General features: G+C 46.6%; 2 protein-coding genes across 2 annotated transcripts; one reads left to right on the plus strand and one right to left on the minus strand.

Moving 5' to 3' along the window:
• Window positions 1–4,545: 4,545 nt before the first annotated feature.
• Window positions 4,546–6,112, minus strand: LOC100837040 (SKP1-interacting partner 15). Its single transcript, XM_003580818.4, has one exon. The coding sequence runs from the start codon at window positions 6,039–6,041 to the stop codon at window positions 4,821–4,823; it is 1,221 nt and encodes a 406-aa protein (XP_003580866.1). The 5' UTR covers window positions 6,042–6,112; the 3' UTR covers window positions 4,546–4,820.
• A 5,222-nt stretch (window positions 6,113–11,334) lies between these two features.
• LOC106865586 lies at window positions 11,335–14,753 on the plus strand. Its single transcript, XM_014895811.2, has 5 exons — window positions 11,335–11,431; window positions 13,148–13,219; window positions 13,366–13,488; window positions 14,063–14,211; window positions 14,315–14,753. The coding sequence occupies exons 3-5, from the start codon at window positions 13,381–13,383 to the stop codon at window positions 14,487–14,489; spliced, it is 432 nt and encodes a 143-aa protein (XP_014751297.1). The 5' UTR covers window positions 11,335–11,431; window positions 13,148–13,219; window positions 13,366–13,380; the 3' UTR covers window positions 14,490–14,753.
• The last annotated feature ends 6,902 nt before the right edge of the window (window positions 14,754–21,655 follow it).

Consider the following 21,655-nt stretch of genomic DNA (forward strand, 5'->3'; position numbering starts at 1 on the left):
AAGTATTTAAATAAGAAAACATTACACGCTATATATATACAGGTGTGTGATGAACTGACTTCCTTTGTTTTCCAACACCCGGGGGCCGGGGCATATGCAAATTAAGGACTCAATTTTCAAAGCCTGCGCGACGACGCGGACTTCATTGGTCTCCAAGTCATCACAAGACAAACTTCTGATGAAAGGTCGCCAATAATGTCGGGCGAGCACTGGAAGTTAAAATATACAAGAACGTACTACGTCGCCTTGGCATAGACAATTCCAGCGAAACTTAACCCAAACATCGAATCATGCCCAAGACACCAAGTGCTTCTTTTCACCCGGAGACTTACTTAAAAGGAGATTCAATTCAATTAATGTGGAGCGTACGTCGCTGCCACACTTTAACCAAGTGGTGAAACAGAAAGCGGCGGTAACAATTAACAAGAAAACAAGAGTGGTTTAGACTTTGTGGCTTTGTACCATCGCAGGGGCTACGCAAGCAGCCGTTAACAAACCGGCCGTGATGGCGATGCCATGCGCCTATGCAGAGAGCTAATCGGTCACGCTTAACTAAGGGGAGAAGCAAAGCCCAGCTCTCCTAATGGGCAGGGAAATTAATAGAGAGTGATACTGCAAGTGTGATGAGTGCTTAGCTTTGCTTGGACCAATCCAGGATTAGGTGAGGGGATCAAGTGGCCGAATCGGACAGGAGATGCTGAGCGGAAAGAATCCGCTGCCGAGTCATTCCCATTACTATATGGAGATTATATATGGATCAGTTGTACACAACAAGAAAGTATTTGGACACCAGACGCACCTATCCATTGCGGAGTGGATTCGGCAAGCATCAAGTTTAAGAAATCAATTGACGCCATGAGTGTCGCTCAGAAAGGAGAGTGAGCCACACTAGAGGATGCAGCAAGCGGCAAACAATAGTAAATAATTAAGCATAATCAAGTTAATACTAGCATGATACTTCATGTAGTGCATTTTTTCCAACATAAACTTGGTATAATATTGACTTTACATGTACTCTACTGATAAGCATAGTAGCTGTAACACAAGACTAATGCACAAGTTTAAAAGGAAAGCTACTACCCGTACCAGTTAAAAAAATGGATTCAGAGAAAAACTATATGAACAAGTTAAACTGGGTATCATGGATTCAGAGCTAAAACTATACGAACCACTGAACCAGTTAACTAGGGGTATATCATGATTCAGAAAAAAAGACTGAACCAGTTAAACAGGGTATAATGGGATTAGGGTGCAACCAGTGCAGGCGAGAAAGAAGCACCAGTAGCTCAGCACATGAAGAAAACAGAAATCCATTCACTTTGAACACCCAATGACGCAAGGGCACACGAACAAAAGGTCACTGATAATTGATAACTGGTAGCCACGACTTCAGATTGTATCATTAGTTTAACTGGGAAACAATAAGCTCTAGTACTACACACAGATCCCATTTAAATCAACTGGAAGATTCTTTCTTTGGTTCAACAAAGTCAAGCATGAGAATAACACAAATGAATATATATTCAGATGATAGAACATCGTGATTGCAACCACGCTTTGAAATACTATTTGGTTACATATGTTTGCATGCTTCAATTTTTCTATATAAGCATCACAATAGCGCCTACATACTTCAGTGTTGATTTGGCCACAAACATTTGCAGTTTAATTATACGAAAGATTGGGGGGAGCTACGGTTGACAAAACAGTTCCCTGCCACCCACACCGCAACATGTTTTGTAAGTAATTGACCAGCAAGCAAGCAAGCAAGCAGAAAATAAACAAGTTTATAAGTAGAAAATAACCATGCACGCCCGAAAAAGAAAGAGATATAAAGCTATGGAAAGAAACGTCGCTATGTTGCTACGCCTGTGGTCAGTTTCTAGATATAGTTGACCAACAAATAGACAGGAGATGTGCTGCTCTTAACTCATAGCTTTACATTCCACATAATAATAATCACACCAAAAAAATTCTAATGCATCCTATCCAGAAGACATAACTTTCTAACATGACATGCAGTTGACAAATAACTTGGCTTGAAAAAGCAACAGCATGCCAAATTGTCATTAAGATGCCCTGCTAAAATGCAGCATGGCGAGCAGTATAGATTGTACAGAACGAACATACAAGTATTCGTTCATCTTGCATAAACTGAAAAGGCTTCCTCAAAATTGCTAATCGAACACAAGGAGTAGGAGCATGTTGCTGCTCATAGCAAAATGAATCTACCAGTTATAATAATAGCTTCTACATCTAAAAGGGCTTATTTAACAACTAAACATGAACATTCAGAAACACCAAAAGGGGGGGATGAATCTGCACCCATATAACTAAAGCTGCTCATAGAAGCCATAGAAACATGTAACAATTGGTAGCAAGAAATAATATAGCACCCACATATCAGACACAGTTTCACAAGTTTCTTTTCCATACATGTTTCTTACCATTCCATATTCAGGTAATAGGCTTCTAGCATGCCAACTAATGAACTGTACGATAGTTTGAGACAGATGTGTACGTTTTCAACACCCATCTTTAAATTTTTATCGCTTCACCTCCAGCATGCAATTATGTAGTGTACAAACAAGGATGAACCAAGATTTATTAAAGTGACACACACTTACGAGCGAATGGTGCAATAATGGCCAAGAAGTAGTCTGTAATGGAATTCAACAGAGCACATGTTCTACATCTTACGAGTCTGACAATCAAGGGTGAACAAGAATAATGCGCTCGCTATTTATTTTATTAACCAAAATGCATTGTGATTGGACTTTTTTTTTGCTACTTTTGTCATGTGTAATACATCCCAGTTTTATGGCCAAGTAAATGTATCTCCTATGACCTATGCCCAGTTACCTTATATGAGTGGCACCGCAATCTACTCAGACAGTAGGAAGACTAGCTGCATGAATATTTCCTATGTTTTGACAAGTCATTAATCAAATGGAAACCTAATTATATTTTAAACAAGACTTTATGGGAACACAATCAAGGAGACCTAAATGGGATACAGCTAAAGAAATGGATATCAGAGAACTCCACATACTACAGCAGCAGCATTGATACCATTCTAATTATGCAAGTGAAGTGGTGGCAATCATCAGACGCACAGCAAATTTATATGAACGTGGGCATGGATAAGAAACTCTTCTGAAAGAAGCTTTCCAGCAAATTTATTACTTATGATCACAACAAAAGAAAATTCAAGTTTTTGTGCAAATCACAGGGTTTAATAAACATGGTTGTATTGAAGGGTTGAATTTATAACATACAATGTAGTCTATATGGTTTGTGACGATTAAACTTCCAATATAGACACAACTGTGGGCTTAGAGTACCTAAATGCTTATATGTTTTGCAGCAGCAATATATATCAAAAGGATATATAAACATGTGATATTACTGAACGATAGTTCACACAGGGCACTACAAGATCACATCTCAAGCCAGAATAGATGGCACAGGAGCCCTGAAATGCTTGTTTATCTTATTCAGTTCGGAAATAAATAACAATAGATACCTAGCGTGCACTAGTAAATCAAATATGAGCTAGTCATACATGAAATAATAAACTGAACCATCACTCGTGTCAACTGGGGGTACACAATAAGGTAAGTTTTGAACTTCTTCAGGGCATCTGCATGCTGTATCTCCAATGCATGATCATCATTGTTGCGACTCCATCAAAGTATTGAACAAGAATTTGAGTACAGATACCTATGCTGAGTTATCGCCTTAACGGTACCATGATTCACAGAGAATAAGACTAGCTGCTTGAATCGTATCTTTCAACAAGTCATGAAACAAAGGGAAGTCTAATCGCATCTGAAGCAAGGCTTTATGATTACACAGTCAAGGAGTCCTAGATGGACCACGTGGTAAGCATGGTAAAATATCTTCAAAATTTCAATCTCAAAAGGAGTCCTAGATGGGATACAGGTAAAGAAATGCAGATCAGACAACCCCACATACTACGGCAGCAGCATTAGTTGCTATCGCACACAAAGATACCATCACAAGCACCCAGTAACCCACAACTTCAAAAAGGGTGGTGAGTTCTTTTGCTTACAGGTACTAACTCCTTTTCAGTTCATAAGGGACGCGCGTGCACCTAGGCCACCAATTTGACCAACAAAACATGAGTTATATGCCACACAAAGGATACCATTAGAAACCATGGTATACAAAGTTTCTAATGGTATACTCCCTCCGTTCCATAATTCTTGTCGATATATTACATGTATCTAGACGCTTTTTAAGAATAGATACATCCACTTTTTGGCAAATTTGAGACAAGAATTATGGAACGGAGGGAGTACTTTTTATGGCATGAAACACATTACGTTGTTCAAATCGATGACCTAGGTATGCATGCGCGCCTTAGAAACTGAAAGGAGGGAGCAGCTGATAGCAAATTTAACCCTATTACAGTTCGAAGTAATCTTCTGATGCACAGAACTAATGTATCAAGTTACCATGAAAATATGGTGGACACACATAAAAAACAAGCAGCCAGTTATGAGTTTAAACGCACAGAAATTTTGATCCAACAAATATGACATTTTATCATCTTAACAAAGAAAATGTCTACAGTATCTTAATGTCTGCAACAAAGAACCGACAGATTGTTTCATATTCAACAGGTACAACTGGAAGTATTTCATCAAACTAATAAAGAAAGTACAATGTAAATGAAATGTATGGGAGAGATATCAACTCCCCTTCATGCGGGTAGATAGATGTCCCAGATCAATGAAAAATCTTAAGGTGAGCGTATGGTCACGCACCGATCCGGGATATGTCTCTCATCAGCCTCAAGGCATTGCTGTGAACCCACCATCAAACACGAAGCCGCGATACACACCGTCACCGTATCCAGGAACACCATCCACCCAGTCCCACTTGCCACCGGTGCTCCCGACTTCGTCCTCCTCCCACATTGCAAGCTTCCCGCGAACACGCTTCCCAGCAAACCACACCTTCCCATCGCCCCCGAACACCTTAACCTTATTGTTGCCGCCAGTAGGCGGGGTGGGCATAGCGCTTCCCTGCGCAGCAGCCTCACACAGGCCAGTGAAGCAACGATACATATTGGGCGGCATGCGTCCAGCTTCGTCCCACTCCATGGTGGCCAGATCCAGCCGGAGGATGAGCACCGTGGAACAAGGCGCATCTATGGCGAACGAGGACCTGAGACCACCAATCATAAGGACGCGGCGGCCGCCAGCGCCAGCCAGCAGGCGCGGGCGCTTGAGGATCTCGAAGACGTCACCCCACACCACGCGCTCGACTGGCGCCCAGCCGCCGGTGAGCTTGGCGAGCGGGCAGGAGAAGAGCTTCCACTGGCTGCGCCACGGGGTGCCGACGTCGCAAAGCGCGAAGACGGCGGCAGCGCCGGCGGCCAGTATGGGGCTCCGCGGCTTGGAGGGGAGCGAGAGCGGGTGCTTCATCCACTTGCCAGATCCGGACGGGGTGTAGGAGAGCGCGGCGAGCTCGGTGAGGACGAGCACCATGCCGCCGGGGCCCGCGAGGACGGTGCCGTGGCGCGCCCAGGCGGATCCGAGCGGGGGCAGGAGGCGGTAGGTGCCAGCGAAAGGGTTGCAAACAGCGAGAGCCTTGGCCGGGTGCGCGGTGGAGGACGAGGAGGAGGAGGGGAGGGTGGGAGGCGCAGGGGCGGCGGTCTCGATCCAGAGGTAGAGGAGGGAGGAGGAAGATGCGACTGGGGAGAAGGACTGGTGCGGGAGGAAGGAGGTGAAGGGGAGGCGTAGCCAGCGGCGGCGCTCCGGGTCGAAGGCGTGGAGGCATCCCCCGCCCTCGGGGCGCGGGTGGCGGAGCAGCAGTAGACGGAGCGCGGGGAGCAGGGCCAGGAACGGCGAGGAGAGGGTCTCGTGGAAGAGGCGCGAGACCGGGCGGCACACCACGGCGTCCCGCAGCGGGAGGCGCAGCAGCACGTTGTGGAGCGCGTCTGGCGGCAGGTGGTGGATCGGCGCCGCCGGGGCCGACTCCTCGTCGGCGGTGCCGCCGCCGGCGGCCATGGGGATAAGGGGAACGAACGAGCCCAAACTGATGCGGCGGGGGGAAGGAAGAGGAAGTGGAGAAGAAGAAGATGAGGAGTGGTATTGGAATGGAAAACAGCAGGCGGCCAGGGGCGTTCTCGTCATTTCGCGTCTCAGCCGGCCCACAGAGTGGAGTACAGTACTCCTCCGATAAAAAATACTACAATACCGCGTGCTCTCTCAGCTACTCCGCCGTAGATCGACCCGCTGCTCGTTGTGAGTCTATGTCTGTGGGTCCAGACTGCCGTCCGCTTCTGAGTCTGGTCCAGTGTCAGTGAGATAGGTGGTAGAGGCAGTGGTACTTGATGTGGGTATGTCGAGGAGCGGGCCGCTTCCGGGTGAGCCGTTGCGGCTACGTGGGCCTCTCTCGACGGCAGACAATGACACGTTGGTCCATCCCCTTGTGGGGCACCCACATCATCGGCAGGGGTAGGTGAGTGGCGGGGGAACTGACCTGTAAAATGCTAAAGCCACGCGGCGGGGAAAGGCAGGCCTGCGGTGATGCACTTTGCCTGATGCGTGGGGCAAGAATATCGGTGACCCCACATGTCTGTTCAGATAGGTATCTTAAGAAAAAAAAAACTAGGGTCTGTTTTCTCCGCGACGGCCCCGGTGGGCCCGTCGTATGTGGCAAAAAGTGGCCCTGTGAGTTTGCTGGACCCGATTTTTTGGGCCTTGCGGCTAACATTTTGGACTCATAAGTTCTCTCTTGACAGAAACTGTTGATAGTTATCTAGCCACTTGCCAGCAACTCATTTTCGCAACTATATTTTCAACTATCAGCAGCAGTGCCAAAAAGACATGAACCATATTTTTCACTCTTATAGCTCACCCCATAGTCCTTATCAACTATCAGTCCTCAAATGGAAGCAAGTGAAGTGCTCTCAACTCTATTCATGGCAACTTAGCCACATGGCAGCAATTTGTTTTCAGAACCATCCGACACTTCCATGTTTCCCTTGAGTCTAAGCAACTCGCCACGACAGTCATCTATCTGAGTGTGGCATTCATCGTCTGCAGAGAACACATGAACCATATTTTTAATCTCAATCCAACTCAGACCAGGCTCTTTTCCAATCATCATCCCTCTGATCCTTTTTCTAATTTCAGCTATAGCATCCCATTTGCCTGCAGAAGCATAAAGGTTTGAAAGCAATATATGTGTTGACAGATCATCTGGGTCCAGCTCCAGTGCCTGTTCAGTAGCATGAACACCAATGGACAAATCTTTTAATGCTACACAGGAACTTAGCAGAATTCTCCATAGCTCAGGACATTTCTTGGCGAATGGAGATTTCCTCAGTAAATCAACTGCTTCCTCCAATAAACCCGCCCTACCCAACAAACTCACCATGCTAGTATAGTGCTTGAACCCTGGCATAATACCATCAGTCATCATACAAAACCAATAAAACTTTCCTTTCTCAACTAGTCCACAGTGGCTGCATGCAGAAAGAAGGGAGATGTAGGTTACATGGCCAGGTTGCAGCTCATCACGAATCATCTCACCAAATAATTTAAATGCCATTTCTGAATTGCATAATTACCATACCCCCCTATCATCGAATTCCAGCACTTCAAATCTCGCTTTCGTATGGTGCAGAACACCAAATCGGCACATTGGAGAGCACCATTTTTCGCATACATGTCGAGCAGGCTTCCGGAGGAACATATATTCCCTTCATAACCACTTTTTACCACTTGAGCATGGAGCATCTCTCCTTGTTTAAGACCTGCAAGCTCTGCCGTGGAATTCAAAGCACTGCTCAGAGAGAAGCTGTCAACCTTGTACCCTTCCTGAAGCATGCTAACGAAGTACTTCAAGGCCAATTCACACTCGCCCAACAAAGAGTGGCCTGCAACCATCTCGGTCCACACAATCACATCTAGCTGTTAATCTCATCGACTTGTTAATTAGGTCTATCTTTACTAGCTATAGCTAGTACTGGAAACAAGATCAAGATTACTTACCCAAACTAGTTTTGGTTGCCTTTAATTTCCTGGTCGATTTACAAAACAAAGTCACAGTGGAGGCCTTGCACGTACGAACATTATTTGAGGATAACTTGCTCATCGATCGATATCCCTCTAGCAAAGGCGTCGTATCGTGTGAATCCACGCAGTCTGGTGCATCCCTGCATCCAACGCGTTCCAGCCGTTCGATCTACGTCCAATGCCTCCAATGTAAAGCACGGAATTTTTGCAAAAACCTGCCCGCAGCCTCCATTAGTCAGGTCTCTATTTTTGCCAAAGAGTGAAATACACCGCAAGTCCATAAACTTGCCAATGAACACTTTAATCCACGAATTCAGAAAATGCACACTTAAATCCCTAAACTGAGACTACTGTGTCACTTTATTTCAAAATGGTTCGGCGAGGGTTAAACACGCCACGTGGCCGCCACGTCGACTTCGGCCAGGACCACAGGCTGATACTTGATTTTCTCAGGATTTATTTTTGCAAAATCACCATGCTCGAACCGCCCGCAAGGGGCAAGACCTTCGTGCCCAGACGGGGATCCTGGCCCTCGAGAACCACGTCGTTGCCGCCGCCGCGTCGCCTAAGGTTGTTATCAAGCCCACAACCTAAGGGGTTGCCGAAGCCGACGTAGCGGCCACATGGCGTGTTTAAGCCTCGCCGAACCATTTTTGGACTAAAGTGATACGCTAGTCCCAGTTTAGGGGTTTAAGTGTGCGCTTTTCGAGTTAATGGACTAATGTGTTCATTTTTGCCGAGTTTATGGACTAGTGGTGTATTTCACTCTTTGCCAAAAAAAAAACCAGGCAACACGTCCTTCTCTCCCTCAGTCCCTCCACGATTCCACATCCTCAGCGCCAACATCCGTTTAGGGCTGGCCGTCGTGCAGATCGATCAGCATGACGATCACCACGATTACTGTCGCACCAGTGGCCCTCGGGGCCCCACGGATGTGTGACGCGTGGGTCGCGATGGAGGTTCTCGGGAAGGTGAGGTAACCGGACGCACGTGCCCCGGGAGCTACACCGGCATGGAGGGATTGTCCTTCCCGGCAAGCAGAACCGGCCCCGGCAGCCTAGGGGTCACCCGGCAACCTCCCGCCTAGCCTGACAGGTGGGGGGAGGCGGAGAACAGTGATAGCAGGCGCATTTAATGCACCGACAGGTTTGGGGCTTTCTACCCTTGACTTCTTTGGCAAGCCTACCGGGGTGGCTTGCGACACGTGACACCGCATGTAACAGTGCTCTCCTTACTGCATGAAGCACAGCGTGGCACGGACAGGGAACCCTTGTCTTTTCTGTCTCGACACGTGCACGGCCGCATGTCCTCTGGTAAAACCTAGTTCGCACTGGCACCTGTGGTATCTCCTTGTGTATAAAAGGAGAGCCAATACCACAGGTCAAGGGGTTCGGCTTTTACAAGGTTAGGTTGGACTCTGGATCAGTTCAGATGACTATTAGCTCTAGCTTTCCCTCTCGACGGGAAGGCCGGTTGATCTTAGACTAGGGAGAGCACTAAGAGAGGGCAGCTTGGTGAGAAGCCAAGTGACTTGTAAGAATCACCATTTTCATTGGAATATATACACAGAAGCAGGACGTAGGGTTTTACACCTCACGGTGGCCCGAACCTGGGTAAAATCTGGTTGCATAAGCTACGTTACTTCGTCACGTCGGCGACCGCCGGAGGCGATCCTCAGTGCCCTCCACCGAACCAAAAAGGGGGTGCACAGCATCCCCCGTGCCGGGGACTCGGGCCTCGACAATTACCGACGGCGAACTTGCTTGTACAGCGACCGAGGGAACCAGCTTGACCTCCTCCCCTCCGAGATCACCATGCAGCGATGTTGAGACTCATGGTCTTTTCCCTGATCCATTTCTCCAAAGCCCTCCTAGTGCAGAACATGGCTTCACTTGCAAGCACTAACTAGCATGTATCATAGCAGCACATCAGTTTGAAACTGTAGTCGGCAACAGGCTGAAACTAACACAGAAGAAGAACAAGGCTGAAACAAAATTCCCATTCACCAACTACTTGCAATTTCCATTCATCGATGACATGTTATTAACAAGGGAAGCTATATCTGGGTACTCACAGAGAAGAAGAAGAATTGAAATCAACAAGACCTAGCTGTGTTAAACAAGAACAGAAAAAAAATAAGGATTGGCTTGTCGTCACCGCCATAGCATGGGAGAGAGAGATCGCCGGCGTCGTCGGGGGGACTCTTTGGATGGGGTCTTCCGCCTCGACATCCCCAGATCCATGCCTCAGGCGCAGTGGTTATCTCCGGTGATGGCCGTCGGCATGGGAATCGTCGGAGCTGTAGCATTTTTTTTGAAGGAATCGTCGGAGCTGTAGCAATCATGGATGGAGGGATTGGGGGAGAATTGGAATCGTGGAGGGACTGAGGGAGAGAAGCACATGTTGCCTGTGGGGGGATTTTGGCAAAAATAGAGACCTGACTAATGGAAGCTGCGGGCAGGTTTTTGCAAAAATTCCGTGCTTTACATTGGAGGCATTGGATGTAGATTGAACGGCTGGAATACGTTGGATGCAGGGATACACTGGGCCGTGTGGATTCACACGATACGAGCCGGCCTGGGCATATGGTGCATCAATCGGTTAACGGGCCGGCCTGATCCTTTTTCACTTTCGCAGCATATTGGCGGAGCTCTCAATCTATTGACTTCCTTTGATACTATGATGTGGTGCCGTTCACCTGGTCGTTTGGGCCCGGTTCCTATCTCGCTGGTGCGTGGGCTCGGATATGTGTTGGTTCGGTTCGATGCCTGTGGGTCCGGCCTGAAGATTTAGCTCCCGGGTTGACCCCTCCTGGCTGGGCAAGAAGTCAGGCCGGGCGGGCATATTTTTGTTTGGCGTGGCCACAAAAAATTCTCTCGAGTTGGCTAAAAGGAATTGCATGCCCAATTGTTGCGTATTCAAAATTTGGAGGCCTCCTATTTGGCATTCGGCAAAGGCTTTGGAATGAAAGCTCCGCCCAAGATGGCAAGGAGGAAGCTTCGAGTGTGAAGACCGAAGAAGGTTGGTTGAATATAACGAACTTATCTGACGGAGAATCAAAGATGGCCCATATCAATTAGCTTGTTAATTTTGTACCTATCTTGTGCAAAGTAGCCCAATAGTTTTGCAAGTTGGGCTGGGCCCTAACCTAAACCTAAGGAAGGAAGGATAGATCGCGGCCCACACGAGCCCCCACCTCTCTCTATATATACATCTCGTCTCGTGTTAAATTGCAGTCCACAGAAATTTCTCATTTTCCCTGGCGATTGATGGCGGCTCTTCTTGGGAGGAGGCTCCGTGGCTCCGCGCTCCAGCCAACGCCTGTTGGCCTGCACTTCTTGCCGAGGCTCAGCCACGCCCACGCCCACGCCCAGGTATCACCAATCCAATTGGCATCTCAATTTTACCCTATCTTAATTTCCGTTTGAAACAACAAGCTGCATTTGTTAGTTTGATCGACTGATCTTAGTTAGGTCTCGATCTCTTTTCTGTTGGATCAAGATTACTTGCCCAAAGTGTATATACATATAGCAGTATTGATCGAGCGGCCTAGTTACCCTTTTTTTTTCTCCGACAGATTGGCTCTTAATTTTTATTTTATTTTTTGCGGGAAAGATTGGCTCTTAATTTAAAGGCATTCAGCACGTAACGATCCGATGGATTGTAAGAGCATCTCTAGCAGCTACCGATCTGGGGCGTCTGAATTGAACGAGTTCGGTATCTGCTCGGACCATTTTTTAGGCCCAACACCGAAAACGGAGTTCGGGCCGGCCCAGTTCAGTAGCTGCTAGAGATGCTCTATGTTGGACTGGCTGGATCCTAATAACCTAAGAGCATCTCCAATGGGCTATCTCAAAGCTATCCCAAATGTTTTATTTGGAGCATATGGACATTTTGCCCCCAAAATCATCTCCCAATGGCATCCCCTAAACGGACAAAATGTCATGTTTGTCCGGACACATCCTCCAAACTTGCCCCAAATTTGGGGGAGGTTTGGGGTGTCCGGACAATGTCTGGTGCTCTCTTTGTCCGCCCCAACCCCACAACAAGAGATGGGAAAAGGAGAGAAAAAAGTGAAAAGGTGAAGAGAAAGAATAAAAAGAAGGAAAAGCTAATTTGGGATAGAAATTTGGGGGATGTGGTTGAGTGATGAGGGTGGACATGAGGAGGACATATGTCCATTTGCTCTTCCAAATAACCAAAATAGAGATTTTTTGATAAAATTTAGAAGATCCCATTGGAAATGCTCTAACCTAAGAAAGGAAGAATATATTAGACCACGACCCTAATAGCCTAATGACCTAACCTAAGGATGAAGAATAGATTAATCGGCTCGGCGGCGGAAGGAAGAAGAACAACACCTGGTAGAAATCCAATCCGCCCACCGAAATTTCCCTTCTCATACTTTGACGATCCATGGCGGCTCTTCTTCGCCTCTTCTTGCCGAATATTGCAATCCAGCCCAGATCAATATTACTTACTCAGATTAAGTAGTTAATTACCTTTAATTCCGTGGTTGATTTAAAAAAACAAGTCACAGTGGAGGCATTCCCTTGTATAAACATTATCTGAGGATAGCTTGCTCATCGATCGATATCCCTCTAGCAAATAGCAACACGTCGAACCATGCATGCATGCATCTCCCCTATTAGTTTCCTTGCTGCACTTCATATCATAGTGACATAGTACGAAATAATCTACTTACTCCGTCCAACAAAAAATGTCTGTATAGATGCATTTAAATTTGATCAAAGTTGAGACATCTTTTGTTGAACGGAAGGAGTATTCAACTTGCACGAAAAAGAATTTGAACGACCAGGGATGTTAATCCTGGTCATAGAATATGTGAATCTCAATTGCTGCAGTGCATGCTGCCGGTAGGCGCTAGCGACGCCGATCTCGCCGCCAATCGCCAGACACGTGTGGTCGAGCAGGTAGGAAGGAATCGACCTCCATGTTCCAAACTCGGCCCATTGGCTGATTGGCCCAAAAAGGCCCAATAGCCAAAACCCAATTCGATCTTTTCTCTCTTCCTTTCCGTTCCTTTCCTTTCCTTTGGCCAGCCATCTCGATCTCTTTTGTTTGCACAGCACAGTCGAGTCGGCGGAGGCGCAAAGCCAGCGATCGAGTCGAGGAGAAACCAAAAAACACCCAGCCGCAAGGTAAGAATCCACCGAAATCTCTTTATTTTAACATGTTATAGCCTGCTCACTTCAATTCATAATAAGTGTCTTGAATTTAGCACAAACTTGTAAACTTGTATGATTTCTCGGCCCGTAGCGATCGATCGATCGATTATTGTTTGCAGGCGAGGCGACGATCGATGGCAGCTCTTGTTGGGAGGAGGCTGGGTGGCTCCGTGCTTCAGCCAACGCAGGCGACAACTCGCCTCCTCTTCTTCCCCGGGCTCATCCACTCCCAGATCCACATAGTACGTAGTATATATCACAGATCTCAATTGCCGGATGCTTATTCTTCCCGTGCAAATATCTCATGCAAATCAAGGATCTTGCTGCTCTTTCCCTACGTTTGAAACAACAAGCTCAAGATTACTTAATTACCCAAAGTATATATACTTAGCAGTATTGAGCAGCCTAGCGTTCAGGCTATAATTTACAAAACAAATCACAGTCTAAATATTACCTGCTGAGGATAACTCGCTCATCCTTCCAGCAAATATTGACAACTCAGATGTTAAGTTTGCTGCTACCGTTGCGTCGATCCCCTCTTCATGCTACTACTTCCGATTCATAAAAAATGCCGTACACTTGATGCATAATTTGTACTAACTTAGTATAAAATGAGCGACATTTTTTGTGAATAATTTATTCAATTTGCACGCCCGCCACTGTATTAGCACAACCAAACATGTCTGAAATCTTTCCTAGCTAGCTAGTCACATGCAGTATCTATGTATGCATGATTCTGTTAGATCGATAACAGTCTTCTTCGTTTCATCGTTGCTAATTAAGAATATAATAATCTGGATCATTTTTCTTTGTTAGATGGATGATTCTCCAGCAAGCCAAATCCAGCAGAAGAAAGACGAGCTGTACGATTTGTTAGATAAGCAGAAGAGGCTTACCTGTCAGAATGGCCGGTTGATGCACAATCTTTCTGTGCAAATTAATCCAAGACCAGACGACCTTAGATGGTCGGTACAATTAAGTTGATGAGGCTCTCTAGCTAGATGTTAATTTCTTTCATTGGTTAATTAGTTTCCTCTTTGACATGAATCTTTATAATCCCATCTATAGGCATGGGTTCCGAATAAGGAAACGCTTGGACTATGTGGTGGATGCGGTCATGCATTCTACGATTTTCATCCTACTTTTTGGTGCTTGGCTTTCATGGAATGAAGAAAGCTCTGCTGAAGATGGGAAGGAGGAAGCTCTGGGTGTGAAGAACACGCAAGAACAAGGGCGTAGATAGGTGAATGTTCTACTGCCAGTACTTTTTGTCACCGTAGCGCCATTGTTGTCCTAGCTAGGGCCTTGCTCTGGCTCCACCACTTATCAAGAAGGTTGAAGATAACTGTTTATGATACCTACTAGTAGAACTTAAGCTCAAGTAATAGATTGTGCTATCAGGACGACTGCCTATGGTTGCATTGCTACTGCTATATATCTTTGTGGACGACTAATGTGCAATGGTGGTACGCTATATATCTTGTGTGCTTGAGGAAATTTCCTGATTGACACCAGAGTTGGCAATTCTTTACAATGTTTTTTTCTTCCTAAATGGAATTTGTACATTCATACGTGTATATGCCCTCTATAAAAAGGCCGCCGACACACTACTTATGCAGTTAGGCCTGGTTCTCTTCTCAAAACGGTTTCTCCGTGAAGTTGTCCTTCTCTAGCTTTCTAGAGAAACCGATCCACATCTGGAAAGCGGCTTTTTAAGGAAGTTGGGGCCGGTTAAATACCCAAACTATTATCACAAGGTGAGAAAATGAACAACATCTCGTTTGGCACCCATCATTTGAGCCTAGAATTCTGGAATTCATCTTGAATTCTAGAAACGAACTTGTTTGGTTGGCATGGAGTTGACCATAGGAATTCAATTTCAAATTTCATGGAATTGCACTTTAACTAACTCCAATTCGTCTCCAAAAGCCATCATTTCTCTGGAATTGTCTCACAATTCAAATCCACGTGGCAGGCAAACACGATTTTGAACAAGAAATTCAAACTGAACCAAATGAAACCCTACCAGAAATTGGATTTCATTTCATTTCTATCAAATGAAATGAAACGATGGTTGACAAACAGGACAGAAATTGAGATATAGGAAAAAGAAAGTTACTCGTACAAATTATTTGAAGAAACTGTACAAAAAGAGTTTTCTCGTGAACCCGTGGACTATATAATTTTTTTTGGGAACGCAAACTTGCATTAACTAGTAGACGAAGCCATATCGCTCGCCACCAATGAGATTAAATCAGCATGGGCACCCTCCACAAGTAGAAAGGTTCCTTCTTTCCGCTTTGGTTGTAACCTACCAAGGGACAATCTATAAATTTAATGTTTCCAAATTAGCACCATTAGCAGCATTTGATCAAGGAAACTTCAGTCAAGCTGTATCAAACAAATTATGGAGGTGGAAGTTGTTAAGTGTATCAAAACTCCTCTTCCTATTAGATCGGTCTTTTAGGTGAGATGGTTAGATAGGGTACCTTAACCGTGCTAGCTTGCTACTGCCGTAGTTATTGGCGCAGTCTGCCCTAAACATTCGTGTTTTCTCTCTTTGTGTTAATTTTCTTCTATGTTTTTTATGCGTTTGTGTTTGTAACCGGGAATCTTAGGTGTTCAGTTGCTCTCTATCTATACTTGTTTAGATGTCATGCACGTGCAACGTACAGGCAGTGTCTAGATTCAACGGCACCATCATCGAGATGTTGATGCTTGATGCATCGCGTTCTTACTGTGTGGTATGTGGTTAACTTTCTGTTTTTGGAGCGGTGCGTGGGCGTGGCAGCCGTGAGTCACAAGGACAAATGGTGGGGGCCACGGGCTGAGGCTGGTCCGTCAAAGTCGTGGGGGTGCCGCCTAATTCGCCAATGGGACGTGGTTGCCAACGTCGATTTTGACAAAACAGACCTCGAGGGCAAACAAATTCATCAGATGAACCTGGTGCGAAACATTTTCACAGGGATAACCCTTTTGTGTAGCGCCCGATAGTAAGGCGTTAAACTTGGATACACAGCGCCGAACAGTGGTGCGTTAACAGGGTGCCACCGTGTCAAGTCTCAGCCAGCGTGGACTATAGTCTCAGCCAGCTGGACTATGGGGACCCACTGTGATGCACCCTTAGCACCTAGAAGTAGGGCGCTGAAGTACTATGTTTAGCGCATAGTAGTTAGGCGCTACATAATCGCGGCATAAAACCTTATCCCATCCCGAACTCTACCTTGCTCGCATTTCGTTCTTCCCCACCGACGGCGCAAGAACAGACCGGGCACGGCTCATATTTCGCCCCCCCATCCCCCCCCCCTCCCAAACATCTAAATGAGAGAGTGAGAGCTTGGTGGGTCGATTTCGCCCCATCCCCCCAAAGCTTCTTGCTGCAAGGTAGCATCATCATTTCTTTTGCTTTTTATTTGTGCTAGCAGGTTGGATTTTGTAGCTAGGGTGCTGTGATGTTTCCATTTTTAGGTTAAGGTTGGAGGTTAGCATCCCATGGTCTCAAAATCGGGTGGGAACCCAAAAAACGTGGTCTATAGCGCACGAAAACGGCCGAAACGGTGATTTTTCTGACCCATGCCAAAACTACCCGAAACCGTGTACCCGGGGTCACGGTATTTCAAACTCGGCTGGGAACCCAAAAACGTGGGCTATAGCCCACGGAAAATGCCGAAACAGTGAGTTCTTTTTACCCGGACCGAAACTGCCCGAAATAGTGTACCCGGGGTCACGGTATCTCAAAATCGGCCGGGAACCCAAAAAACGTGGGTTGGCCCACGAAAACGTCTAAAAGTGTAATTTTTTTGACCCGGGCCGAAACTGCCTTAAACCGTATACCCGGGGTCACGGTATCTCTAATTCGGCCGGGAACCCAAAAAATATGGGTTAGGCCATGAAAACGGTTGAAACGATGATTTTTTTGACCCAGGCCAAATTTGACCGAAACCGTGTACAAGGGCTCACGGTATCTCAAAATCGGTCGGGAACCGAAAAAACGTGGGCTATAGCCCATGAAAACGGTTCAATCTGTGATTTTTTTGACCCGGGCCAAAACTGCCCAAAACCGTGTACCCGGGGTCCTGGTATCTCAAATTCGGTCGGGAACCCAAAAAACGTGGTCCATAGCCCATGAAAACGGCCGAAACGGTGATTCGTCTGTTTTGGCCGAAACTGCCCAAAACCGTGTACCTGGGGTCACGGTATCTCAAACTCGGTCGGGAACCCAAAAAACGTGGGGTATAGCCCAGGAAAACGGCCGAAACGGTGAGTTTTCTGACCCGGACCGAAACTGCCTGAAACCGTGAACTCGGGGTCACGGTATCTCAAAACAAAAACATGGGCTATAACCCACGAAAACGGTCGAAACTGTGATTTTTCTAAGCCGGGGCGAAACTGCCCAAAACTGTATACCCGGGGTCACGGTTTCTCAAATGCGGCCGGGAACCCAAAAAAAATGGGCTATAGCCTTGAACATGGCCGAAACGGTGGTTTTTTCTAACCCGTGCCGAAATTGACATAAACCGTGTACCCGGGGTCACGCTATCTCAAATTCGGCAACCCAAAAAACGTGGGTCCATGAAAACGGCCAAAACGGTGATATTTCTGACGCGGGGCGAAACTGCCCAAAACCGTATACCCGGGGTCACGGTAACCCAAAAAACATGGGTTAGCCCACGAAAACGGCTACGATGAGTTTTTTGACTCGGGCCGAATTTGTCCGAAACCGTGTACAAGGGGCCACGGTATCTCAAAATCGGTCAGGAACCCAAAAGCGTGGGCTATAGCCCACGAAAATGTCTTAAACTATGATTTTTCCGACCCGGGCCGAAACTGCCCAAAGCCGTGTACCCCGAGTCACGGTATCTCAAATTCGGCCGGGAACCCAAAAAACATGGGATAGCCCACGAAAACGGCGGAAACGGTGATTTTTGTGACCCGGGCCGAATTTGGCCGAAACCGTGTACAAGGGTTCACAGTATCTCAAAATCGGCCGGAAACCCAAAAAACGTGGGCTATAGCCCACGAAAATGTCTTAAACTATGATTTTTCTTACCCAGGGCGAAACTGGCCGAAACCGTGTACCCCGTGTCACGGTATCTCAACATCGGTCGGGAACCCCAAAAAACGTGGGCTATAACCCACGAAAAAGGCCGAAACTGTGATTTTTCTAACCCGGGGCGAAACTGCCCAAAACCGTATACCCGGGGTCATGGTTTCTCAAATTTGGCCGGGAACCCAAAAAACACGGGTTATAGCCCACGAAAACGGCCGAAACGGTGAGTTTTCTGACCCGGACTGAAACTGCCCGAAATAGTGTACTCGGGGTCACGGTTTCTCAACATCCCTCGGGAACCCAAAAAACATGCGTTAGCCTACGAAAATGGCTAAAACGGTGAGTTTTCTGAACCGGACCAAAACTGCCCGAAATAGTGTACACGGGGTCACGGTATCTCAAAATCGGGCGGGAACCCAAAAAACGTGGGCTATAGCCCAAGAAAATGTCTTAAACTATGATTTTTCTGACCCGGCTGAAACTGCCTTAAATCGCGAGTTCTCTGAACCGGACAGAAAGTGCCGGAAACAGTGCACACGGGGTCACGGTATCTCAAAATCGGACGGGAACCCAAAAACGTGGGCTATCGCCCACGAAAATCGCCGAAACCGTGTACCCCGGGTCACGGTATCTCAACATTGGTCGGGAACCCAAAAAACGTGGGCTATAACCCAGGAAAATGTCTTAAACTATGATTTTTCTAACCCGGGGCGAAACTGCCCAAAACCGTATACCCTGGGTCACGGTTTCTCAAATTCGGCCGGGAACCCTGAAAACACGGGTTATAGCCCACGAAAACGGCGGAAACGGTGATTTTTCTGACCCGGGCTGAAATTGACATAAACGATGTACCTTGGGTCACGCTATCTCAAAATCGTCCAGGAACCCCAAAAAAGTGGGCTATATATATAACCCACGAAAACGGCCGAAACGGTGATTTTTCTGACCCGGGTCGAATTTGGCCGAAACCGTGTACAAGGGGTCACGGTATCTCAAAATCGGTTGGGAACCCAAAAAACGTGGGCTATAGCCCACGAAAACGGCCGAAACAGTGATTTTTCTGACCCGGCCGAAACTGCCTTAAATCGTGTACCCGGGGTCACGGTATCTCAAACTCGGCCGGGAACTCAAAAACGTGGGCTATTGCCCACGGAAACGGTCGAAACGGTGAGTTTTCTGAACCGGACCGAAACTGCTCGAAACAGTGCACCCGGGGTCACGCTATGTCAAAATCGGTCGGGAACCCAAAAACGTGGGCTATAGCCCACGAAAATGTGTTAAAATCTGATTTTTCCTACCCGTGCCGAAACTGGCCGAAACCGTGTACCTCGTGTCACAGTATCTCAACATCGGTCGGGAACCCAAAAAACGTGGGCTATAACCCACGAAAATGGCCGAAACTGTGATTTTTCTAACCCGGGGCGAAACTGCCAAAAACCGTATACCCGGGGTCACGGTTTCTCAAATTCGGCCGGGAACCCAAAAAACACGGGTTATATAGCCCACGAAAACGGCCGAAACGGTAATTTTTCTAACTCGGGCCAAAACTGCCCAAAACCGTATACCCGAGGTGACGGTATCTCAAATTCGTCCGGAAACACAAAAAACATGGGCCACGAAAACGGTTGAAACGGTGATTTTTTTGACCCAGGCCGAATTTAACCGAAACCGTGTACAAGGGGTCACGGTATCTCAAAATCGGTCGGGAACCCAAAAAAGGTGGGCTATAGCGTACGAAAACGGCCGAAACGGAGATTTTTCTGACCTGGGCCAAAACTACCCAAAACCGTGTATCCAGGGTCATGGTATCTCAAATTCGGCCGAAACCCAAAAACGTGAGCTATAGCCCACGAAAATGTCTTAAACTATGATTTTTCTGACCCGGGCCAAAACTGGCCAAAACCGTGTACCCCGGGTCACGGTATCTCAACATCGGTCGGGAACCCAAAAAACGTGGGTTATAACCCACGAAAACGGCCGAAACTATGATTTTTCTAACCCGGGGCGAAACTGACCAAAACCGTATACCCGGGGTCACGGTTTCTCAAATTCGGCCGGGAACTCTAGAAACACAGGTTATAGCCCACGAAAACGGCCGAAACGGTGATTTTTCTGACCCGGGCCGAAATTGGCATAAACCGTGTACCCGGGGTCACGCTATCTCAAAATTGTCCGGGAACCCAAAAAAAATGGGCAATAGCCCACGAAAACGGCCGAAACGGAGATTTTTGTGACCCGGGCCGAATTTAACCGAAACCATGTACAACGGGTCACGGAATCTCAAGATCGCCTGGGAAACCCAAAAAACGTGGGCTATAGCCCACGAAAACGGCTGAAACGGTGATTTTTCTGACCCGTGCCGAAACTGCCCGAGACCATGTATCCTGAATCACGGTATCTCAACATCGGCTGGGAACCCAAAAAACGTGGGCTATAGCCCACGAAAACTTCTGAAATGGTGATTTTTCTGACCCGTTCCGAAACTTCCCGAAACTGTGTACCCCGAGTCACGGTATCTCAACATCGGCTGGGAACCCAAAAAACGTGGGCTATAGCCCACGAAAACGGCCAAAACTGTGATTTTTCTGACCCGGCCGAAACTGCCTAAAAGCGTGTATCCGGGGTAATGGTATCTCAAAATCAGTAGGGAACCCAAAAATCGTGTGCTATAGCCCACGAAAACGGCCGAAACGGTGATTTATCTAACCCATGCCGAAACTGCCCGAAACCGTGTATCCGGGGTAATGGTATCTCAAAATCAGTAGGGAACCCCAAAAACGTGAGTTATAGCCCACGAAAACGGCCAAAACGGTGATTTTTCTGACCCGGCTGAAACTGTCTTAAATCGTGCACCCGAGGTCAAAACTCGGCCGGGAACCCAATTGAGACCTAGATATTGATAAGTCATATTTATGTCCACTGTTATTCAAGATTCAAATTTTTCCAATTGAGACCTACATGGTGTCAACTTCATTTGATTTCAAAAGCTGCACACTTTTATAGAATTACAACAAACTAGGCTAGCACTACGAGTTTAGTAAAAAAATAAAATAAAACAGTGTAGATATGAGAGAAAATCACAACATACCGCTTCCATCTTTTTGATCTTTCTTCATGCATACTTGGCCACCAAATAGACAGCTACATGCCGAAAGAAGAGCCACAATATAAACACACAACAGAATTCTCACAATATCACATTTGGTATTCAAAGCACAATATGGTATCAGATAAAGAAAGGATTTTTATCACGAAACAAAACCTAATGAGGGCATGCAACAAAGAAGATCTGCACAAGGTGGAAGTCAAGCCTGAAATACAAAAGAAATGGCATGAATCAACAAAGCCTGTCACATTTG

The sequence above is a fragment of the Brachypodium distachyon genome, chromosome 5 (genome assembly GCF_000005505.3).
Source record: "Brachypodium distachyon strain Bd21 chromosome 5, Brachypodium_distachyon_v3.0, whole genome shotgun sequence".
NCBI lineage: Eukaryota > Viridiplantae > Streptophyta > Magnoliopsida > Poales > Poaceae > Brachypodium > Brachypodium distachyon.